Source organism: Gymnoscopelus braueri (assembly GCF_963280865.1).
Source record: "Gymnoscopelus braueri genome assembly, chromosome: 6".
In the NCBI taxonomy this organism is placed as follows: Eukaryota; Metazoa; Chordata; class Actinopteri; order Myctophiformes; family Myctophidae; genus Gymnoscopelus; species Gymnoscopelus braueri.
The window spans coordinates 26,815,993-26,841,856 of NC_137607.1; the positions used below are offsets into that span (position 1 = coordinate 26,815,993).

The following is a 25,864-nucleotide window of genomic DNA, read 5'->3' on the forward strand; positions in this document are numbered from 1 at the left end:
TACCCCGCCACCCCATCCCACCCTCCCATGTTCCTCCCCCCTAGCCCTGCTTTGGGGAGGGTGAGAGAGCTCTTCCATGAGATCGAGTGTCACTTGAGGTGACCCAGAAATGATAACTCCAGATGAACCCTGGATGTGTGGTAATCTACCACCATGCCCTACAGCATTGGTTCTCAAAGTGGGGTCCGGGGACCCCCAGGGGTCCTTGGGGGGGGGGGGGGGTACCAGGGGGTCCCCAGCAAAATTGGTTAATATAGCGTCACAATAATTGTAACCACTTTAACCATATTTTATACTTTGGCTATTTGAAAATAGCAGATCTACAAGCTCATAGAGCGTGACACTGAGTGCCACAGCTTGTAGATCTGCTATTTTTCTTATATCCCTGGCTCAAAATATTTTTTTTATTGGGGGGTCCACAGCCAAATACATATAATTTTGGGGGTCTTTGACATGACAAAGTTTGAGAACCAGTGCCCTACTACAGCAGAGTGGAGCCAAGGCATGGAGGCAGGCTGAGCAGCCTGCAGGGAGGCAGGCTGCGCTGTGCTGTCTGTGGTTGAAATCGCAGGAACAGCCACATAGCTGCATATAGTAGTCTGACTGTCTGGGTATCATACTCTGAGATGCTCTGCATGGTGCGTGTTGTGGTACACAGTGAAATGCATCTGTGTGCAGTTGCATTATTGATGAGATACATCGCGATGTCAACCGAGCGGAAGTAGCAGAGCAAAATGACTGTTAGCGGTATCATTTATGCAAGCAGCACTGAGGTGTAATTAATTGTCACCCTTTGCTACTTGCCCCTGCTCACTCACACATTATACAGTATACAGTATATAGTCTATAGTATATATACTGTATGTGTATATATATATGTATATTATATATGTGTGTGTGCGCGCGCACACACACACACACACACACACACACACACACACACACACACACACACACACACACACACACACACACACACACACACACACACACACACACACAGTTTAGGCATATAGTTTATTGAAATCTGTGTCCACTATTGCTTCATTTAGCTTCTGGATGACCTTCCTTTGTCATGTTAACAGAAATTCAGCTTGAATGTGAGAAAATATATACATAAATTCTCTTGCTGCCTTCCCTTATTTTTCTTTATCAAATATTTTATCGTCATACATTGGTAACTCTACCATGATGATGATATTAATCATTTAGTGTTTATATAACGTGTGTAGGTCTATAATAGATAGGCCTACCATAGGCCTATACGTTGAAATGTCGCTGAAGTGAAAAAAGGTGGCAATTAGTTTATTTTACTGCTAAAATGTGAGAATAGGGGCTCAATTGAGGTCTTTCGAACGCAAGCAATTAAACCACCCTGGTAGGCCTAAGCTACTATAGGCTAATTCTGAAATGTGACATTATTCATGAGAAAACGTTTCCGTCAACAAAATGTATTCGGTAGGCTACTTTCTCTGAAGAATGTAAGCTAATAGGTTAATTTCACGAACGCCTTAAATTATGTTTAATGTGACCGTGACCTGTGAGTGGAATTGTACAGTCAGGGAGCATTTTTCCTGCAAGGCAGCGTCACACACATAACCTATATGACATTTCAGCATTTAATTTCTTCACGTGATGCATGGACGATGGGCGTCCAGAGGAAACGAAATATTCATCCATGGTTTGATCATGATGGCGTTGTTGTCAGCCGACAATTCAAAATAGCTAGTTCATTTACTTTTGCCAGTGAAAAAAAAATCACCTGAGCTTGAGAATTGGGTATCAGTTTTAAATAATAAATAAATAAACTACGTGTAGGCTACCATCTGTTACCGAAGAAAATAGTAGCCTACCGACAATTAAATGCCTTGGATTTCAGTTCATAAGCTTTTGTATCAACAGAATGTATACTCTCAAGTGTAGATAAATGAATAAAATACTGCTGCAGCCATTTGTCACCTATAGTGAATATAATTTAAAGTCTCGTTCAGTTTACATTGAGCTTTGTTTTGCAGATATGTATAGGCAACACCCAACACTCAAAGATTTGGTAATTGGTTCAGTTGTCTTTAATATAACTAACAATATATTCACATCACAAACCTCTGCTCTATAGATTATAGGGCTGTAGCACTCTTTTGACTTGAATCTTACACGAATTGCGTTGATGTAGGCTATTAATAGCCGACAAACATTTTGGGAACAAAATTGCATGGGTGTAGCATAGGCTATTGGCTCATGCACTTGTCATTTTCTGTGCATTGTGTTGTGAGGGCTGTCTGCATATGGGAGAATATTTAAATGTGTTCTCGCCAAGCGGTGGGTTTGTTTTAATTGACACTCAGTGGGACTACAAGAAACAAGGAACAGCCCCCATCTACCGGCAGATTCTCATCTAGTCCTATCTGCTCTCCTCTGTGCATATACAGTCCGAACAGCCTCTCTCACTGCGCACTGGGCTAAACAGAAGGAATCTATATAGACTACAGCCTCAGGTAAGACCTTTTTCAATATTTCTAAACGAATTACCTACAGTGAGGAAGTTAAACAAGCGAAAATTGCACAATGAGCAACGAAGAAAAGATGGCAAAGGAGTACCAACACTATAGTCTCTCTATACAGACTATAGTAAAATCGTGGGCAATATTTTCCTGCCTGGGATAATACGATAAGCAGATTCTTGTATGATGCAAACGTCAGTAACATAGCTGAGCATTCTTTGGTTGACTATGTGCCATCCAGTGTGTCTTGGTCAACATATAGTTTATAAAAGCATCGTAGTTCGTAATGAGCACAATGCGCTGGTTAGATTGACCAGGAGACGCATGGGATCTGTACATTACCATAATTTAAATATTTAATTAGGTCAAAGCGCCCACATAAAAACGACATATATATTTTTGGATACGTCTTTCTTTTTTGTTTATTTCTAAATGAAATGACATGGTGAAATTAACTTCATATCATAACAAATCAGACGTTGGGATCTTTTTTTTAAATACCTAAACTATTTGTAAACTTAAACGTATAAATGTCACATGACAAAATAATAAACAAAGACAAATGCCATGATTAAATCATATTTAGTTTTATGTCACTGGCAGGGTATAGGCCTATATGTTTATTCGTTTGGCTAAAAAGAAACATTCGTTCAATTCCATCGCATGCAAGCACACGGGCAGAGGGAAAACGCACATTGTTTAGCCCTCTTTCACTCGAGTGAAATGTCATATAGGCAATACGGTTTAGAACCCAAACGATAGAGAACATTATTTTTTTTATTTTTTTGCTACCATATAGGCTATAATATTGGTCATAATAGCCTTTACCCTTAAGGCAGCAAATAGTTAATTTAATATAGTGAAGTGAATAATACTGAATATTCTTATTACATTACATTTTAGATATTACGTGTGTAACATTTTTCTTTTGTTGCTAGAACTGTATTATAGTGCGAGCTCAATCTTCTCTCATCTCAATGGGATCTAATTATGCACCTCTGAGCATTAAGTAACACGATAGGCGTATATAGGCCTACTTGTCTTTTAAATGCCAATTCAATTAGACCTAAACTATAGTACTGTATAGCCTGCTACCGGATATTTTATTTGATAATGACTATCTCGTAGAAAGACGAGGCTTAACAGGCGTCTTTTTTATTTATTTGTCACCATGGATCGAAATGAAAAGGGCCCATAGGCTACACAGTATTGAACTTTTACAGTAAATCTATTGTCGTGTCTAATAATCCTGACATCACGCAAGGAGTTATGTTTACAGTTTATCTGCATGGCCCCCGACCAAAGCCCGGCGGACCCCCGATGAATTAATAGTTTAGTGTCACAGACAGAACAATAGTCCAAGTCCCTATTCATCCTGGGCCCATTAATAGATTTACCAAAGCTCAATGGAGTTGCAGGTGCACGTGGACGCTCTCTCGCCAACACCAATCATCTCAAGACGTGTTACATTTTCATTTGTCCCCCACACAGAAGTTGTGTTGTCTTTTAATTGGGTGTCTCTTGACAACGGCGCTCAGACGATATACTAGGACCCTGGACGTGTTGGACCTACCAGCGGTGTAGCCTGCAACACCCTCTGTCAGTGCCTTGCTACCAACCAGTGCGGTTTAAACTTACATTTAATTTTCAACCCGAACAAAGAAATCCATATCCATACGATATAAATGACCTGCTAACTCCGCCTGTATAATATACAGGCTATATGTCATTACATTTAGAACGGTTCACAAAAATATTTCATGTTTGGCAATGCATCGAATATAGGCTAAAGATTAGCCTAGAACTACTCACTTATCCTCTGCTATAAGATGGACTGTAATAAAAGTAATAGTGATAGTGTGTTCGTTAATTCCGATGAAACTATTACGATATCGTTGTTAGTGTAAAATAATAATATTTTGCCATTCTTTCAGATTGGTTAATGTAACCTGTCTCCGCCCTATAGCCTATCACTGATCACTGCCCCGCCCCACACAGCGCGCGCGCGCGCGCACACGGGCACGCACTCTCTCTCTCTCTCTCTCCTCTCTCTCTCTCTCTCTCACACACACACACACACACACACACACACACACACACACACACACACACACACACACACACACACACACACACACACACACACACACACACACACACACACACACACACACAGGCAAAGACATATTTTAGGGAACCAAAAATAACTAATTGACAACAACACATTAAACCAGCAATTTAATTTAATGTGCAGTCATTTTAATAATATATATTTTTATAATTCAAACTCATGGTCACACTTCAGACTGCCATCAAAATTAATGCTATAATTGCACAAACAGAACGATACGAATAATTATTTTTGTCACTACATAGTATAGACCTATAACCTATAACATAGGCCCAGTTTTCCATTAACAGAATCGAATCAAATGTTAAAAGTTTTAAAGCAGGTTAAATAATACATTTTAGGCCCTACGCTTGTCTCCATTAAGCATTATAACTCATGCTATACTCTAATTCCACATAAGTTTATGCTAAATATGACTCTACAGCATTGGTTCTCAAAGCGGGGTCCGGGGACCCCCAGGGGTCCTTGGGGGATACCAGGGGGTCCCCAGCAAAATTATTAATATAGCGTCACAATAATTTTAACCACTTTAACCATATTTTATACTTTGGCTATTCAAAAATAGCATATAAAGCTCTATAGCGCGGCACCGAGTGCTGCCCTATGAGCTTGTAGATCTGCTATTTTTGAAAAATCCCTGGCACAAAATATGTTTTAGATGGGGGGTCCGCATCCAAATTACATATCATTTTGGGGGTCCTTGACATGAAAAAGTTTGAGAACCACATGCTCTACAGCACCACACACCTCTCTTAACTAAAAATGGAGAAAAAGTAATGAAAATGTCAATACCAAAAAGTACTCGTCCATGCATCTCGCAGCCATACAGCACCGGGGGTTTGAGGGAAGAAAGAGTGACAGCTCTTTGTTGGTGAATAGAAATCAGTAGCAATGGAGAGAGAGAGAGAGAGCGAGGGAGGAACTCCTCCTACCAAATTATTCAGACTGGGCAGGCTTTTTGCTCTCTTCACAAAATAGGACACGGCTCTCGAATCCAGGCAGTCCCAACCTGACCTTCAAGCACACGGAACCCCTAACGGGAGATCGAGGGACTTGTCGAAAAGAAATCACAAAAACAAAAAACTTCTGCCATTTTTGGGGCATTCATTATTTGCGAGTATATAAACCACCAGCATCACAACGTCGACCATCGCATCATTTGGACTATATCTTTTTTTTTTCTTTTTTCTCTTTTTTTTTGGGGGGGGAGAGACATTTTACTGAAAGACGGAAAGCTGTTCCTTTCACTATACTAGCCTTGCTGTCCCACCCTGATTCTTCAATCGAGTTGTTAGCTTCTTTCTTTTTCTAGTTTCATTTTGCACTCTTTGACGGGGAGGTTGAGTGTTTTGGCCGTGTGTGTCCTCCATCCAGAGCCACTTGGATGCGCTGACAGACCGAGGCGTGCAGCGCTGTCGTATATGGAAGTTGTGGGCTGCAAGGCAGAGGCAGGCAGTTGCACGTTGTTGCGTCCAGGACCACCGGGAGCCATGCTTTTCCACGGGATCTCCGGGGATCACATCCAAGGGATCATGGAGGAGATGGAGAGGAGGTCGAAAACGGACTCTCGCCTGGTGGCGAAGGGTATGCAGATAAACGGGAGAGAATCGGTAAGAGCGCTCAATTTTTGTGGGCTATTCTTTTTTTTTAGCCTACATAAACTAGACAAATATATATATGCATGCTTACAAGCGAGCCAAAGTTGTTTTGGGTGAGTAAACGACAAAAGCAGACAAGATTAGACTATCGTTTATTTTGTAATAGCCAATCTACAAGCTCACAGTCACAACGCCTTGCAACAGCCTTGCAACAGCATTGTGAGCTTGTAGATCTGATATTTTCACAATATTTATCTGTGGAACCAAGTCAAAATGTAATGCCTCAACTTTTTTTTAGTCTACATAAACTGACAAATGTCACTGTTTACGCACAGCAGGGACATATTATGCATGCTTACAAGCGACCCAAAGTTGTTTTGGAGTATAAGTCAACGACAAGAGCAGACAAGAATCAAGATTAGCCTATAATTTCAGTTAAATAGTCCGTCAATGTTAAAGACAAGTATTTTAGATTAAATTATAAGTATGAATTCTATTTGGACTTGGACAGGCGGCAGGCCTCAATTTCTTTCAATTTAAAAGGCAGTTCGTTTTTGTTTTTGTTTTTACCATAAACTGAATGACAAACCAAACCAGATTTATGAAGTTGCCAGAAGGTGCAATAAATATCAGCAATGACATAGCCTACATAGGCTTTTTGAAACATAAGCTCATAATCACATTCATTATCCATTTTTATTTTGCTGTGGCACACGGCCTTATATATTCCATACCACAACACATTGGTATGGTTGCCTCAAACCAAACCATAGTATAGTAATTATTATTATTATAACAATTATAAGTGGCATGTTATTATTATTATCATCATTATTATTGTTATTAGTAGTAGTAGTAGGCTATACTATTATTAGGCTATTATAAAGTTGTTATTTTGTTTGTATTGCAGGCATCTTAATGGTATAGACCTAATTAGCTATTGTTGGCCACCGAGTTCAAATCTTGGTTACAACGGAACGACGGTTTTTCAGATCACAATTTTGCTTCATTTATAATTCATACTCCTAAACACCCTATTATACATTGTTCTTAAGGTCTCTGTGTTGTTTCTGTCAGCGAGGCTTGTGTACACATGCAGTCTATACCTATACTCGATAGTGTGTGTTTAAAAATAGGCCTTTTATTAAAATGGGAACTGTTAAGAATAAAATGCACTTAAAGTCAATGTAAAACGATTGTCACTTTTAAAAAATATATATTAAGTGAGTTTGTCAGTGGTTTCAGCAGTCCCATATAGGCTAATACAGTGGTTCTCAGACTTTTCATGCCGTGACCCCCCAAAATAATTATATTTGAACTGGGGATACCCAGCCCCCCCCCCCCACCCTGACAAGTAGGAGTTGAGGCATTACATTTTTTAAATTGTGGAAATATTGTGAAAATAGCAGAGCTACAAGCGAGCTTGTAGATCAGCTATTTTCACAATGTTTGCCTCGTTTTTGAATTATTTGACAATTTGTCCAATGTTTGACCAGTTTTTATAGTATAGTTTGTTTTTTGTATTAAAAAGGTCTTAACATTTCTTAAATTGTGGCCGACCCCACAGGCTGAGAACTACTGAGCTAATAAGCCCACTTGTTTTTCTCTGTTCACATGCATCCACTTCTCAGACCATGCCTTCCATGAGCCCGGAGAAGCCTGCTCTGTGTGCCGGCTGCGGGGGGAAGATCTCGGATAGATATTACCTCCTGGCCGTGGATAAACAGTGGCACCTGCGGTGCCTCAAATGCTGTGAATGTAAACTGGCGCTGGAGTCGGAGCTAACGTGTTTTGCCAAGGATGGCAGCATCTACTGCAAGGATGACTACTACAGGTAAGAAAACACAAGGTTATGGATGTATGTACGTCGTTTTATACAATATGTCCATAATATGATCATATGACACACCGTAATAACACATGCACATGCACATAAACGAACACACACACTCACTCACTCACTCACTCTCTCTCACACACACACACACACACACACACACACACACACACACACACACACGCACACACACACACACACACACACACACACACACACACACACACACACACACACGCACGCACGCACGCATGCACGCTGGCACACACACACACACACACACACACACACACACACACACACACACACACACACACACACACACACACACACACACACACACACACTACTAGTTTATTACTAGTTTATTACTAGTCTATAGGTAAGAAAAAACAAGGTTATGGATACACTTTAATATAATATGTCTATACTATGATCATATGACACACCATAAAACATGCACATAAACAAACACACACACACACACACACGCACACACGCACGCACGCACACACACACACACACACACACACACACACACACACACACACACACACACACACACACACACACACACACACACACACACACACACACACACACACACACACACACACACACACACACACACACACACACACACACACACACACACACACACAGCCATTGAGAGGCTGCTAATCATTAGGTAAAATGTTAAGCTATAGGCTAATGGACACACCTTTTGGGTTCTAAAGGAGTGTAGTATAGGCCCTACTGCTGAAATAATGATGTTCTTATTACTAGGCATACCTTTGGGTGTGTATGAATGATAAACAAAGTATATAGCAGGCCTACCGCCTGCCTATAGTAGCCTACTCCTCACTGCATGGAACGCAGTGAAAATAGGCCTATTATAGCCTATAGCTGCATTGGCTCAGCGGGTATAGGCTAAGTAAAAAGCCAAACAGTCAAATGTTTTATGTTGAGCCTAACTATAAGTCAGTGGTTCTCAACCTGTGGGTCGGGACCCCAGGGGGTCCCCACGTGATTTTAGGGGGGTCCCCATGATGACAGTGAAGTGACAATTTAAGGACTTTTAAGACCTTATTATTAAAAAAATGATGAAAAGAAAGGATCAAAAGTATCAGCATATTATAAAAACTGGTCAAACATTGGTCAAATTGTAAAATAATAAGAAAGAGGCGAGGCCTTGGGAGCTTGTAGATCTGCTATTTTCTGCTGTTTCTGCTATTTTCACAATATTTATCTGTGTGTGTGTGTGTGTGTGTGTGTGTGTGTGTGTGTGTGTGTGTGTGTGTGTGTGTGTGTGTGTGTGTGTGTGTGTGTGTGTGTGTGTGTGTGTGTGTGTGTGTGTGTGTGTGTGTGTGTGTTTGATGATATTTATCAACCAAAATGTAATGCCTCAACTCCTATACAATTCCAAGTGCTTATAAGTTCCCCAGTTCAAACATGCTTATTTTTGGGGGGGGCCACGGACTGAAAAGGTTGAGAACCACTGCTATAAGTCATGTTAAACTCGCCCGTTTTGTTTGCTTTCAGTCTCTGACTGACTGTGCGGTTTCTTGACAAAGTTGTGTCCTTGTTCCAGAAGGTTCTCCGTGCAGAGGTGCGCGCGCTGTCACCTCGGGATCTCCGCCTCGGAGATGGTGATGCGCGCGCGGGACTCCGTGTACCACCTGAGCTGCTTCACGTGCACCACGTGCAACAAGACGCTGACCACGGGCGACCACTTCGGCATGAAGGACAGCCTGGTCTACTGCCGCGTCCACTTCGAGACGCAGGTCCAGCAGGGGGACTACAGCCACCCCCACGGGCTCAACTACGCCGAGCTGGCGGCCAAGGGCGGCGGCCTGGCCCTGCCGTACTTCAACGGCACCGGCGGCACGGCCCAGAAGGGCCGGCCGCGCAAGAGGAAGAGCCCGGCCATGGGGATAGATATAGCCAGCTATAACTCAGGTGAGACGGAGGGCCTTTTTCAGGCCGTGACCCCCCAGACAAATATTGTGAAAATAGCAGATCTACTAGCTCACAATGCCTCACGTTAATTGCAAGGCATTGTTGTTGTGAGCTTGTAGATCTGCTATTTTCAAATGTTTTGCCTCTTTCTTATAGGCTATTATTTGACTGTTCCACGACCTGTGTTCTGTTGTGTTGTGTTGTGTTGTGTATGTGTTGTGTTGTGTATTTAGTGCCACATATAGGAGCTGTTCCTGCTATCCAAAGCATTGCATTTTCATACATAATGCAGTAAAAAAAAAAGAAGATATAGGCCCAATAATAATAATACTAGTAGGCTAATAGACTATAGTAGGCTAATAATAATATTAATAATAATGTTAATAATAATAATAATAATAATAATAATAATAATAATTATGATAATAACAATAATAATAATAATATTATATAGTAGTAGCATAATAATAATAATTTTAATTATTAAATATGATTATTATTATTACAATAATAATATAGGCCTAATAATAATAATTCCCCAGTGTGTTCTTTGTGACTATTATACTATAACTTGCCATGGAGCCGAACATGCAGTCGATCCTCCCTGTCTAGAAAATTCATTAAATAAAGGTGTTGTTGGTGATTATTTGAGACCCTATATATACGTGTACGAAATAGAGTAATTACTATCTATCTTATATGCAAAACAGCAGTGTGGTATATTGCCCCAGGCTAATTGATCTGTTAGCTTTTCAGCGTGCATTTTTTACGCATGAAATTAACACCATTTCTTTCTTTGCACTGAACAGTAGCCTAGCATATGCTGTCTTGGTGATCGAAATTTGACCCCCATTGTCAATCAGCTCATCGACTTTTATAATTAAGATTAATATAGGTCAAAAAAGGTATGCGAGTTGACGACCTATGTGCACGTGCAGGGGGGTATTACGGTAATGTGGGATAATTAACCACTTAAACCCCGGCATTGTGGTATCGTGGGGAAAGCTTTCGCTGAAAATAGCAGATCGACAAGCTCACAATGAGCCTCTTTGCATGCATGCGTTGTGAACTTGTCGATTGGCTATTTTCAGTGAAAGCTCTCCCCACAATAGCAGAAAACTGAAAATACACTATAGTATTGAGCCCTGAGGGACTCCGGGTTACCCATATGGGGTTTAAGTGGTTAAGTAAAACCTCCATGAAGCGTCAAAATAAAGCGCTTTCTTTCACTTTCCTCCATTTATACCTAAATTGGTTGTCATATACATTAAGCTACTGGTCATTTTAGGTCTAAAATACGGCACTCAAAGGGCTGAATGTTATAATCGGGCCCGCCAGCGTCACTTTTGTGTTCGCTTTTCAGCATATTAGTGTGCGGTTGAGAAAGTTTGCCATTGTGTGCCGAAGTTTCCCCTGTTCTTCATGAATGGAGAGGAATAGGGGATAATCTGCGTGTTAATTGTTCTTCGTTAATTGAAGGTGACGTTGGAATCCCATGGTGGCTTCCAACCCAATGAATAATACGCATGAAGGTCAGCAGCACAGTTCTCAGGAACAGAGGCGAATGCAATGGGGGCCTGCATGCTGCTATCTATAGGCCATGGGCTAGTTCTCAGAAGAAGAAGAAAACACTGTGTAGGGCAGTGGTTCTCAACCTGTGGGTCGGGACCCCCACGAGGGTCCCCAAATGATTTTTATTTTTATTAAAACATTTTTTTTGGGGGGGGTCCCCAGATGACAGGGAAGTGACAATTTAAGGACTTTTAATACCTCAAAAAGAAAGAAAATAAAAAGACCATAACTGCATCAAAAGGAATCAACCAACTATATACTTTAAACACTGTTTCAAACATTGGCCAAATTGTCATAATATAAGAAAGCCCATCTACAAGCTCACAATGCCTGGCAAGCAAAGCATTGTGAGCTTGTAGATCTGCTATTTAAATAAATAAAAAATCACAACCGAAAATGTAATACCTCAACTCCTACAATTCCAAGTGCTTATCAGGGTGGGGGGGGTCCCCAGTTCAAATGTGATTCTTTTGGGGGGTCACGGCCTGAAAAGGTTGAGAACCACTGGTGTAGGGTGTCAGAAAACCGTTTATTACATTATTTTTTTAAATAACCATCGTGGCATCATGCGTAGGCCTAGATTTGTTATTGTTAAAAATATTTTGTTAATGCTTAAAACGCCTACACTCTTATTTTGAAGGGGAAACAATGTCTGCACAAATTTCACTTAATAGATTATATAGATAACTCAATTGCTAAGCCTACACACATGATATAGCCTATTTTGTAAAATATTGAACGGGGTTTTCTTTTTATTAACATAACTGCAGCTTTTCCAAATTATGTAGGCTATTCTAACGTAACCAAAGTTGAAAAAAAAATATCATAATAGTTTAAATTAATAACAGTTTCTCCTTCAGTATTCTACGCATTGGCTTTGTTCCATAAAGCACCCCTTAATTATATCTCCAAAACACATGGGTCTTGACATTATGACATATGCTTTGAATTGTCCAGTATGATTTAATTGGTGAATTTGCTGTTTAAGGGTATTGTATAAAGCACAGAAAGAAAAAAGTTGTAATCGATTCCTGTTAAAAAGCAGGATATGAATGTGTATCTCTTTTCACTAGGCCCCACTGTGTATTTTAAAACCCCCCAGTACAATTTGTGGATCTAGAGACCCCTAGTGGGCGATCTGAATGAGACATAATCTAGCAATGCCTGTGATTAATTAATAAAACATTAAATTATTAGATTAGATTACGTTAATATTTCTTATAGATGTCAGTGGCAAGGTTGTTTTCTATACAAAAAGATGTATATTTTCCATACACAACCAAAACCAACATAAACCAAAGGACCTACCTCAATACAATATCAAATGTTTTTCTTTTTATGTTTAGGCCCTAAATTAACTTCATGTCAGTCTTCATTTTTCATCCACCTGTTGCACTTACAATTTGATATGGTGACTCATGAAATCTCCAACTGTCAGAATATAAGCATCTGCTTTTTAGTTAGCCTTTTTTATTTCATTGTAATATTTTAATTGTAAAATCTACCATGGGGAAAAAAACTAAGAAACTAGGAACTGATGATGACCTATGATCTATATGCATTTTTAGATTATTGTATTATTTATTACAAATATGCATATAATATGCTGACTAGTTTTCTTTCGCATCTGGAATAAATATAAGAAAATAATTCATTTGTAAGCATTTTTATTATAACAAAACACGAACCTGCTCAGAAATAATAATAATAATAATAATAATAATAATAATAATAATAATAATAATAATAGCAATAACAGAATAGGATCATATAATTATAATTAATGGTGTTTTGACTGTTAATTAATTTCAATGGTAACAATCATTAAAATATAAATATTATATTTTGGTTTCTAGCATCAGCAGTCAATAATTCAGATAAAAAAATGTCTTTTTGGATAAGAAGATACCGACCTTGTTTATTAAGCACACAAAGCACAATACTAGAAATACTTTTGAGCAGCCGCAAGATTAGGCTTTCAAATGAGACAGTGCTATATATTTTACCATGTTTATTTTGTTAAATGCATTTTTCAATGTTTTACACATTCAGAGCAACACCATTCAATGAAGTCCCCATAGGCAAGCCGTTAAACAATTGGTATACAATATAATAATATATGATCTGAATCATATTCAGTGTACAAAATTGCATAAACATAAAAACATTGAAATATGAATTCATTAACAGAAAGTATGTAACATTTATAATGTTACAATCACAGCATCAAATGCATTGTGTGTATAGCTTTTTGAATGTTGGACTTTTCCCAATTTCTCAACACAAGATCTGTATTGGCCATTGATTGTGCAATACAGACATAATGGCAACATTTTATAAACATCATTATTAAGCACAATACAATACTATCTATAACTCTTAACATATTCCGTATAGGAGCTGAATGGAAGAGAATCAGGTCTAACTCTATACCCTCATCCTCATAAATAATGGGCTTAAATCTTTCAAAGTCCATAGCATTAATTTAACTTTGAGAGTATAAAAACTGGACCTATGAATATAAATGTAGAGTTAAACACAGGATAAAGGTTGGTTTTCACACTTGCAGAGTTTAACTATACACAGTGAAATCCTCAGTGTTTATTTATCCATTTGTAACTCAGAGAAATGTAACCAAATGTTACATAATACTCTCTGAGTTAAATGAACACCAAATATGTTACAGTATAACATTGTATTTTTTGCGGGGTTGTGGTTGATGGCAAAGTAAGACTTCATGGTCCGCAGCTGATGGTCATGATTATGCTGTAAACCACCCATGGGGTGCTCTGCCCTCTGCCCTCTCAGGCTGCAATGAGAACGATGGTGACCACTTGGACCGGGAGCAGGCCTACCCTCCGTCACAGAAGACTAAGCGCATGCGCACCTCTTTCAAACACCATCAGCTGCGGACCATGAAGTCTTACTTTGCCATCAACCACAACCCCGACGCCAAGGACCTAAAACAACTGGCCCAGAAAACGGGCCTCACCAAGAGAGTCCTACAGGTAAGCAAGAGCTTAATTTCTATAGACTTGATGGTCACACACCCGTATCTGTGTCCCTCCACCCCCACCCCCCACCTTCTCACCCGACTCTTATATATTCCCCATTCTCAAGTCATCCTTTTTATTTTCGCTTTATTTTTGGTTTGTTCGGTTGGTCCATTTAGTCATTAGTTTTATGATATCCAGGGTTATTTGTATTTGAACTTTTGAGGAGTTTTCATATTTTGTGTGTGCTAGAGGTTTTGGGAAAGACATGGAGAAAATGAGTTGTTTTTTTCCCTTTTTTTCTCCCCTGTATACTGGAGCGTAGACAATTTAGTTTAAATTGCAGTTTATTGTTGATATTATGGGATATCTTAAAGGACAGAGTGCACAAGTAATGTATGTGGGGAAAAAAATAATTATTCATATTCATATTCCAACCAATTAAAATCCTCAAAAGGGTAGGATTATTGTTTTAATTTACCATTGAACCACTCTTGTATAGTGTTCAGGAGCTAAATGGTCCATCGTGATCTGCCCCTTAAGCCCAAAATAATGTGTGAAAATATAGCGGTTTACATACAGAGCAACTTGATATAATGATAAATGTGATAACTTGATACATAAACCACTGCATTTTCATAGTGAGGAATGATTTGATACTTTCTTTTAAAAAAATTATCCTACTTAAACACAAAAGTAAAAGCCACATTGGGATTGGTTTGCAGGTTTGGTTCCAAAACGCAAGAGCCAAATTCAGAAGGAACGTTTTGCGACAGGAGAATGGTGTTGATAAGGCTGATGGCACCTCACTCCCTGCACCCTCATCCGACAGTGGGGCCCTGACCCCACCCTCCAGCGCGGCCACACTAACAGACCTGACAAACCCCTCTATCACTGTAGTGACCTCCGTCACCTCTAGTTTGGACAGCCATGATTCGGGGAGCCCTTCGCAAACTACCTTGACAAACCTTTTCTAACAAGCTATCTCTAGAAGACTCATTTTTGTTTTGAATTTTCTTTTCTTTCTTTTTTTTGTGTTTTGTTTTGTTTTATTTTTGTTTCTCAATTTGCATTTTATTTTTTCAACTGACACCTTTAAAGCAACTGGAGACAGCTCCTTGGAACAGAGTGTCGTACTGCACACATACAAGAACAGCAAGAACAACAACAGCAGCGACCACATTAAAACACAAGGAAATTATGTGTAGCATTTGCAACCGCTTGGCAGAAATGTCTGTAGTTGACTTACAGTATGCAGAGATTGATTTTTTTGAAAAATTGTAATGGTCCATTGGAGAAAGGTCCAAAACTTGAATCTTATCTGGAAAAGTAGGCCATTTGATTTCATTTGTCTTTATTTGTACATTTCATTTGACTTAGCACAATTCAAGCCCTGCCTAACTTATGCTTAATTGGTAGATTTTTTAATAATATGAATATTTTGGCCTCATAAATCTGTGTATGTATGCACTATGTTCGCACTATCCAATTTAAAGTTAATTGTGTTTATTTCCCTTTTTTGAAAAATTTGGAAAAATCAACTTGTAGAATGTGCTGTAAAGGTTAACTTGAGAAACAGGCTTTAATCATTTCAGAATGTTTCGGTCTTTAAGACTGAGTTGGATGCATTGGACATTTGGAACATCTCACACTCAGCTACATGTAAAACCCATAAAAGCTGCATTTTTAAAAGAGCCCAACCATTACAACTCATGCCAGGTAGCTGCTGAATCCACAACATAATCTTTAACTTCTTAATTCTCACCTCAACTGTGATTACGAGGAACGAGCAAATCCCTCAATCTGTACAGTGGTAACTGTTTAACATGTAATGCAGTCAAAATTATATTTGAAAATTATTTGACTATTAGAAATCACCAAGAAAAGATTGGAAAGCAGTTTATGGGCACTGTTGTAATCGATTGGTTTGACGATATAGGGCACCTTTATGGATTTGTCGTCCTCATAGATTAATAATAGTCAAATGGATTAAAAAAACAACAATTATTGAACATGTCTATAGAAGTACAGTTAACTCAATTGCACGGTGACAATATACTGCCCTGTGAAAAGTGCATTATTGTTATTATCATGTTGCTCAGGGTAACGATGTGATTTTAAAAGGGAAAGGGAGCGAGGGTGAGAAATTAAGTGGTTGTGACGTTGCAGACTAGATTTGTAGAGCCGACATGAACATTCAAATGACCTCAGATAGGTGGAGCTGTGAGCGGCAGCCAGTGGGAAATCATTATCCGTTTTACTCCTTTTTGGCCATATTTATATACTTTCTTTACGGACATTTGCCACTGAACAGACCAAAACATGTTTCTTCTGGCTGAGAGATAGAGAGGGGGAAGGGACAGAGAGAGCAAACCTTCAATGGGGGTTGATACATTTCATTGTAAGTGTCACAAGTTGTTCTATTGTAGAACAAAGCGGTTCTCTAGATCTACTCGATAAAGTAGATGCCTAACTCAGTTCTACTATGTGCCTTATGCTATAACTTGGAAGAAAGTTTGTGAAATTCAGGATCTCTGTGTTCTTTGTTAACTGATTCACATCCTTTTGACGCCTCACTAGTTTTGTACTGTTTTGCATCTTCTTTCTGAAGATCTTTTTATGGTGTATCCTGTTAAAAGGGGGCAGCGATGTCATAGAAAGCATTTTGTGCACTCTTTCAGATATAGTTGGGTAATCCAAGAATCTTATATATTGATCTTCGTGTTAATAGTTCAGTACAGTAAGTGTTCTATCAAGATTGTCCATGTTTCCCTGTTTCTTGATAAAGATGGTGTACAGAAACTATTTCCCCTTAAATATTTATGGACCAAACGGTTGTTATATATCTTATTAAATTTGTGTGAATAAAAATACTTTGCTTTAAATGCGTTTTATTTTTCATTACACTTGCCATTTTTTGTGTTATTTTCTCTTAAATACCTTTTTTTTTATTATCACATCAACAAGCAAGAAAGCATTCCGTTTTTTTATGACGAATTAAGCGTTGTTCCCCATTTTTGCTTCCATTTTTTATTTCTATTTCCCTATTTTATGATGTTTATAGTTTTTTTTTACGTAATGCCCCATTAGATTTGCATCTGAACCCTGCAGTCAAAAATATGAAATTGCTTTTTAATGCATGAATATGGCTTTAAATTGAAATCAAATGAATGCTGCAAAGCATACATTGATATTTATATTTCTATATACATATATTTATATGCATAATATATTGGTAGACCTAAAGTGAAGTAAGAAATTAAATTGCAGACCCCATAAAGCCAGGTTGCTCTGTAGTTAATATATTGTTACTCTATCATTTCTTTCAGGGAGAACAAATCTTGGGGCATTACAGCCATACATCCCGACGTTTGAAAATTCCCTAAAGTATTAACAGAGGGGGAACTTTGATCGGAATTCCTCACCATTGAAGACAAAGACAATATTAGGATCAGATGATAGTGTATTGAGAAAAGAATACATGCAAAAACACAATACAACCAATGATTTTTTTTTATGTTTGTCCTGAAATGTTTGAATCAATCCATCAAAGGAGGACAACCCAATGCGTGATGTTTCTGAAAAAAAATAATGATGAAGAAAAAGAGCTTTGACATGGCTCTCTGTGTTGGAATGGCCCATCCCCACAGTGAAAATAAAGTTGAATTGTAACATAGCTGTAAAAACCAGAGAACTCTCCCAGCAGGGGAGAGGATGTGATTAAAAGCCAGCAGGCATTCAACATGACAACACAGTGATACAGCCTGAATAGCATGGATGTACACACACACACATGCATACACACACACACACGCACGCACATACGCACATACACACATACGCACACACGCACGCGTGCTCGCGCACACACACACACACACACACACACACACACACACACACACACACACACACACACACACACACACACACACACTTGTGTGCACTGTGCGCAGACACACACACACACAATAATGTACAGACACACAGGCATGCACATGCACATGTACATGCACGGCATGCACACACACACACACACACACACACACACACACACACACACACACACACACACACACACACACACACACACACACACACACACACACACACACACACACACACACACACACACACACACACACACACACACTATATGCAACCTTTATTCCACTACCTTCACATAATTACAATGCCCAAACTATCCACATTCCCCCAACCCTCCCCCCTCCACACACACGCACACGCACACGCACACACACACACACACACACACACACACACACACACACACACACACACACACACACACACACACACACACACGGCTGCATACTGTACACAAACACATGTATAAATAAAAACACACACATCTCCTTCTCTCTCTCTTTGCCCCCTCTCCCCAATCCAGAATCAGCTTGCTATATAAAACTTTTCTTTTGTCACAAGTGTCATTCCATTAACACATCGCCTCCTTAAAACTCGGCAGCAGAATGCCCATCAAATCTGAGTGCATTGCAGAGGACTGGAAGAACTGGAGTTTTGCCATCTGGCTGTACCGAGGGGAAGGAAACAACAAAACAGATAAAGAAGATATTGTCATTTTGCATGCGCCTCATCATCCTGTTAACATTTTTCCTTGAGATGTATATTATTTCCTTTGATGCGCTGTATGATTCATTGTCGGCAGCAAAATAAAGCATATGAAAACCATGTCCTTGATGCCCATATAGTACCTCATGGTGGGAAAAATCAAATGTCATTGCGAGGACATGGTGAGGAACGCTTCAAGCTTATTTGTTCTTGTTCTTGACATTCAGCTATCTGCTGCTGATACAGACAGTGAGGTTATTGGTGTTCTTAGTTGGATACTGTGTATATTCTTGGAAGTGTTGCTTCCAGTGCATGCTGTAACATTGCTAACCATATGGATAGTACGCCTAAGAATGCTGTGGATGACAAAAGTTCACGGTGATACATCTGGTGTTCTTGCTATACGTGGATTCTACCTTGTTGTCATCTGAACTGGAAGGGAAGGCGATTTTGAGCGATTGCACACATGTGCACGCATTATTATTTCTTTTGTTAAATAAAAAGGAAGAAAACAACATTGAATTAGCCCATTTAACTGAAAAATTGTCTGCCGTTTCTATCTGTACCACATTTCACAATGGATGTATCAATGGGATGATATAAAATAAGTAAAACAAAGAACATGATGAGATTGCTGTGGGTGGATGTTCGGTGTGTACTCTAAGTATGAATGCAGCATATCTATATCTATAACAATACCATGTAAATAAAAGGTGGTGGGCTGGGAGAGAGACTGAGAAAGAGAGTGTAAGAGAGAGAGAGAGTGTGGAGTCACACAAGGACCGACCCAAGCAAACAGCCTGGTGTTGAATTCCAACAATGTGGGAAACAGCAAACACTTCAGTCAGTCCAAGTGGAAACCTCAGCCACCGGGGTGCCTCCTCTACGCTGTGGCAGCCGGGGCCCATGTTCCATGGTCCTGACGGCTGGATGGTGGGCGGGTTGACACCACAGAGTTACAGGAAGCAGGGCTGGAGCAGAAACACAAACAAACGCAGCCAGCCCCTTCTCCATTTTAGAACTGGAGGATGAAAATTCTGGACAACATCACTGCCCTGTGTTGACAAGAATTTGAAGGGATAGCAGCCGGTGGCTGGAACGCATCTTATCGTAAACTTTCTTTTTTTATGGGTGTATGCTGTTGGTTTGTGTTTCTGTGTGTGGATGGGATGGGGGTATATGTGTTTGTTAGTGTGCATGTGCATGTGCATGTGCATGTGCATGTGCATGTGCATGTGCATGTGCATGTGCATGTGCATGTGCATGTGTATGTGTACTGTATGTGCATGTGCGTGTGTGTGTGTGTGTGTGTGTGTGTGTGCGTGTGTGTGTGTGTGTGTGTGTGTGAAAAAAAGAAAGAAAGAAAGAAAGAAAGAGAGACATTATGTGTGTTGAAAAAAATGTGTTTATGCGAGTGTGTTTGCACGGCGTGATGATGAACCACCTCATTACCACCAAGGTTGCATCAGCCACCTCCAAGCAACCTCTTCAACTGCTTCATTTAAGAAATCTCAGGGTATAGAGAGAGAAAGAGAGAGAGAGAGAGAGAGAAAGAAAGAGGAAGAGAGAGAGAGAGAAAAACAAAGTGTCACCAGAACAATGTTCATTTGTGACTGCTGATTGTGTAGACTCACTTAACAGCCTTTGTTCCGTTAACCTACAATCATCCCATGAGTGCCAAGATGAAATGAAACCTTGCTGATATCATAGTCACTTGTACCTAATTTACAACCTCAGAAACTAGGCAGCAAAACAAATGCATAGCAGGCAATCGCTGTCTGCAGGAATCTCAGGTAAGAAGGGTAAACTCTGGCTGACTCTGGCTGACTTTAGCGTCTCTACTTCCTCGTCTTTCACATAATCCCCCTCTTTGGCATGGGCAATGTCTGTGCAGTAACTGCACCTGATAAGAACTGGATGATTGCTTTGTTTTTATGTCACTTGTGAACTTCTTGAACACTCTCTCTCTCGCTCTCTCTCTCGCTCTCCATCCCTCTTCCCACATCTCTCTCTCTCTCTCTCTCTCTCTCTCTCTCTCTCTCTCTCTCACACACACGCATACACCAAGAGTTTCCCAGAGTTTCAAGAAGGTTTATAACAATTTTGCTTGAAGGGGCCAGTGCACAAAACATTACTCTAAAAGTAAAAAATGCTTATTCACCCTCTAACAATCTCCTCTACCATGTTCACAGCTTACAGCAGTGAACATGTCCAAGACAGCCATATCATTATTGCCACCATGCAAACACACAGCCCTTTGATAAGTGCATTTTAAGGGCTCAAACGTGACTACTGCCTAATTTATAAATTATACTCCATCCTATACTGTTGCTTGTTGCGCATCGGAAATAGCCGATCTGCAAGCTCACAATGCGTCTCATTCGCGAAACGTTGTGACCTTGTAGCGCGGCTATTTTTAGGTCCGCGACACTGTCATGCGACAAAATATAGATCAGGCTTAAGACAGCTTGTTCTGTTGAAAGGTCAAAAGCTCAAATTATCTCACGGATAAGATCTTTTTTCTGCCCTTCACTAGCAAAAACATCATACTGTACGGGTTGGTGGTGGGGTGGTCACAAGTGGCTGTTCATCACTCTGACATCACACGTGAATGCTTTCACATGTGCACTGCACATGTATTGTAACGCTGCTCTGACAACTGTTGCAATGAAATCAACAGTGTGATCATATCTCCCATTATACATGTCTTTGTAAATGTGCAACAGATTCTAGATATTGATGCGAGTCAGGAAGCGGAACACGGGCCAAGAATTTTAGGATACCATAAAGCCAAGCTGTATTTATTTGAAAACACGTGCGTTCTTAAATTTGACTGCAAGACATAAAATATCCTTGCATACTATTACAGCATGGAATGCAACATGGAATTATCCGACAGACAGACAGACAGACAGACAGACAGACAGACAGACAGACAGACAGACAGACAGACAGAGGCAGGCAGGCAGGCAGGCAGGCAGGCAGGCAGGCAGGCAGGCAGGCACACACACACACACACACATACACACACACACACACACACACACACACACACACACACGCAGCGACAGGCGACAGGGTCAAAACAAAGTATGGAATGATCACTGAGGTGTAGGCCAAACCTGCAGTTTACATGTTGCTCTCACAGTGTCAATTCTATTGTCGTCATGTGTGTGTGTGTGTGTGTGTGTGTGTGTGTGTGTGTGTGTGTGTGTGTGTGTGTGTGTGTGTGTGTGTGTGTGTGTGTGTGTGTGTGTGTGTGTGTGTGTGTGTTATTATGCCAGTTCCACCTCAGTGCCTTCTTCTCATTGCTAGGCATCTATTCAACCTTTCCTCATACACTGGCTGCTCACACACACACACACACACACACACACACACACACACACACACACACACACACACACACACACACACACACACACACACACACACACACACACACACACACACACACACACACACACACACACACACACACACACACAAGGATATGTCAGAAGGGTGACGGTCTCAATGAGACACAACTCAACCCAGTAGCCATTACACATACACACACACACACACACACACACACACACACACACACACACACACACACACACACACACACACACACACACACACACACACACACACACACACACACACACACACAAGGATATGTCAGAAGGGTGACGGTCTCAATGAGACACAACTCAACCCAGTAGCCATTACACATACACACACACACACACACACACACACACACACACACACACACACACACACACACACACACACACACACACACGAGTCACCGATACATACAATGATCTTGGCAGTAATGATATGCCTGGTATGTCCTTCACATTATCACAGGCTATCTCTCCTGTGCCTCAATTACAGTATTCTATCCACAACATAAATCCTTTATTTCTCCTTTGTGTTGTTATTCGCTATTCACACACATTTGTTATGTGAAGGTTCACATCTAAACAACCTTGAAAATGCTGTGATCAAGGATGATAATTATGGTTTCAAAATTATACTTTGAAGACAAAAAAAACTATCCACATTCATTAGCAAATGAATGTGTGTGGGGACATAAATCATGCTCCAAGTTTGTCTGGATGTAGCAGCAGATAACATTTAATACATATTTCTGTCCATAATCCTATAATCCTATAATTTATTTTTCTCTGATAGCTCCATTCTGTGAAGTGCGTAAACAGGAAACGCGTCTGCATTGATACGGCATCATCTCAGTGTATGACAGGTCATCTTTGTACTACTGGAGTGTAACCTCTCTGTTCTTGCTAAACCTTCAGGATGCACACGGCTCCTCTCCACTCCATCTGCTTGCCTCTGTGAAGTCTGCTCCCGATCACAGGGGCTTTGACTGCAGCTTCTGTCTCTAACACATTGCAGTCATACACAGTGAAAACCCTGAGTGTTAATTTAACTCTGGGAGTGTTCAAATGGACCCAGAAGGGTCCATTTGTACACTCCCAGAGTTTAAATTAACACTCAGGATTTGACAGCACACCTAACCCCTGAGCCAGATCGACACCACAGAAGCAAAAGTGTGTGAGTGGGGGGGTTTTGGGGGGTACATGAGTGAAAACATCAAGATCTTTCTTTTAAGGTGTTTAATGTGTGTTTTCACCCCCTCGGGTGTAATATTGCATATTTAGATATGAAAAGCCCAGGTAGAGTTTAGACTGAAATGTGCACACTGAAGAAAATAACCCATCACATCAGGCTAAACACTAAGTGGGGGTAAAAGCAAAGCAAAAACTCAGTGTGAACTAACAATGCTACTGTTACAGCCTAGTATAACAGGTGTATAGATCCTATAGAATCTGTCTGTCACACTGTACCACTCCATTTTTTAAACATTGATTGATGGTTGATTGAATACGTTATTAACAGTTAGAGATTTGTACAGCGGTACGGTTTACAACGTTTGTTAAAAGGATAACACAAAAAGCCCTATAGGGGCTTGTTTCCATTGTGGTCACGTGCATTCAATTAATTAAGAAATTGATAATACTGTTGTAAACATCTCTTTTTTTTGTATCCCTTTAATGATCAAACTAGTGTGACAATGATTTCAATTGAATGCCTTTCTTGGCTATAGTATTGCAAAGCCATGCAGTTTGTTGCAATATTATTACAAATGCAATGTCTTTGTAATTCACTCAATCTTTCCACTGATATTCACAGTAGAGCTAATGGATATTTCTTTCTCTTTAAAATATACCGTATTGGTATTGGTGTTGCATGTCTATATAGCGGTCCATACAGTACGTGTAGAGATAAGCTTCTTCCATCCCCTTGGTGGAGGAACCTTTTCCAGTCTAGTTGCCAGACACACCTGAAAGTTTCCAAGGGAACAAAGTAAAATAGAAACCAATTTTCCTTTCATGCTGAAAAAAGCCTCCAATCAAAAGGAAATCCTCACAGTTAAATAAACAAAATCAGCAAAAGAGAGAGAAAAAAAGTTTGCCATTGGTTTAAAGCACCACATCAGTGCAGAGAGCCACTTTTAGAACAATAGAAGAAATTCAACACGATTATTAAACAGTCTTCTACCAAACAGGCGTGGAGGCATGCGTGTTGAACTAGAGGATCTCTTGGTGCGGCTCCTCTCGCACACTGATGCATTACTTTTCATCCATCCATCTAATTATTCCCTCAGAAACCTGAAATTTGAAGATACAAAAGACCGTCCCTATCTGTCACTGAGCACCATTGATCTTATTGAAAGAAACTGTGGGTGTAGAGGGAACCCAATATAACTCACGCCATTAAATTCCACACAGCATTATTCACATACAGAATTGACAGATTTCCCTGAGACGTTTCTTTTAATCTTCAACTGTTGTTGAAGAAAAAGGGAGAGAAAAAAACCACACTCCAGGCATCTCTGCCTTTTCCATATTTGCAGTGAGGTTAACAAAAAAAAGGCTATTGAAGTAGGGAGAAAAAAATACTCCCCCACCTAACTTGTTGATTATTAACAATGGGGATGGGGAGACAGATGTGTGTTGCCCGTGCATCAGCAGTGTTTGAATTGTCAGGCTGAAATCAGCCATGAAGCTTTTATCAAAGCAGAGTAAGCTGATCAGTTCTGCTTGCTCTCATTGTCCATGCAAGTCAATCTGCAATAGATCTCTCAATAAATCTCACAATAGCTCTCAAGAAGGAAGATTCTTATGAAATTGCCAATTATGTACTGTGTGTTATGTGATGCATGTGTATTGTGCATGCATGATTGAGAATAAAATATGATGTCTGCATCTACTGTATGTGGATTAGTGTGCGTCTCCCTTTCTCTGTCTCTCTGTCACACGACCTTTTCTCTTACTGTCATTGCTGTCATCAAAAGCCACAACCAACTATAATCCTAACCTTAAAATCCCTTTCCCTAAAACTAACCCTGCACTCTTACCCTAAATGCCTGATCCTAACCCCAACCTATATCTTGTCCTTATCATAAACCTAATTCTAATAATCTATATGAAATCAATCAATCAATCAATCAATCAAATACCCATGGGAACCAGAATAATGCCCCCATGAATTTGATTTGTCTCTGGTTTTACTTTACTTCTACTTGTCCCCACAAAGAGAGTAAAACAACACACACACACGCACGCACGCACGCACGCACGCACGCACGCACGCACGCACGC

General features: G+C 40.0%; 1 protein-coding gene across 2 annotated transcripts; it reads left to right on the plus strand.

Moving 5' to 3' along the window:
• Positions 1-6,053: 6,053 nt before the first annotated feature.
• On the plus strand, positions 6,054-17,977 carry lhx9 (LIM homeobox 9; the record flags this gene model as incomplete). 2 transcript variants are annotated; one of them, XM_080430691.1, is made up of 5 exons in its annotated part: positions 6,054-6,242; positions 7,862-8,064; positions 9,659-10,026; positions 14,407-14,606; positions 17,921-17,977. In XM_080430691.1, the coding sequence occupies 5 exons, from the start codon at positions 6,054-6,056 to the stop codon at positions 17,975-17,977; spliced, it is 1,017 nt and encodes a 338-aa protein (XP_080286817.1). The 2 variants fall into 2 exon arrangements, with proteins under 2 accessions (XP_080286817.1, XP_080286816.1); XM_080430690.1 differs by lacking the exon at positions 17,921-17,977 and adding an exon at positions 15,317-15,568.
• Between the last annotated feature and the right edge of the window lie 7,887 nt (positions 17,978-25,864).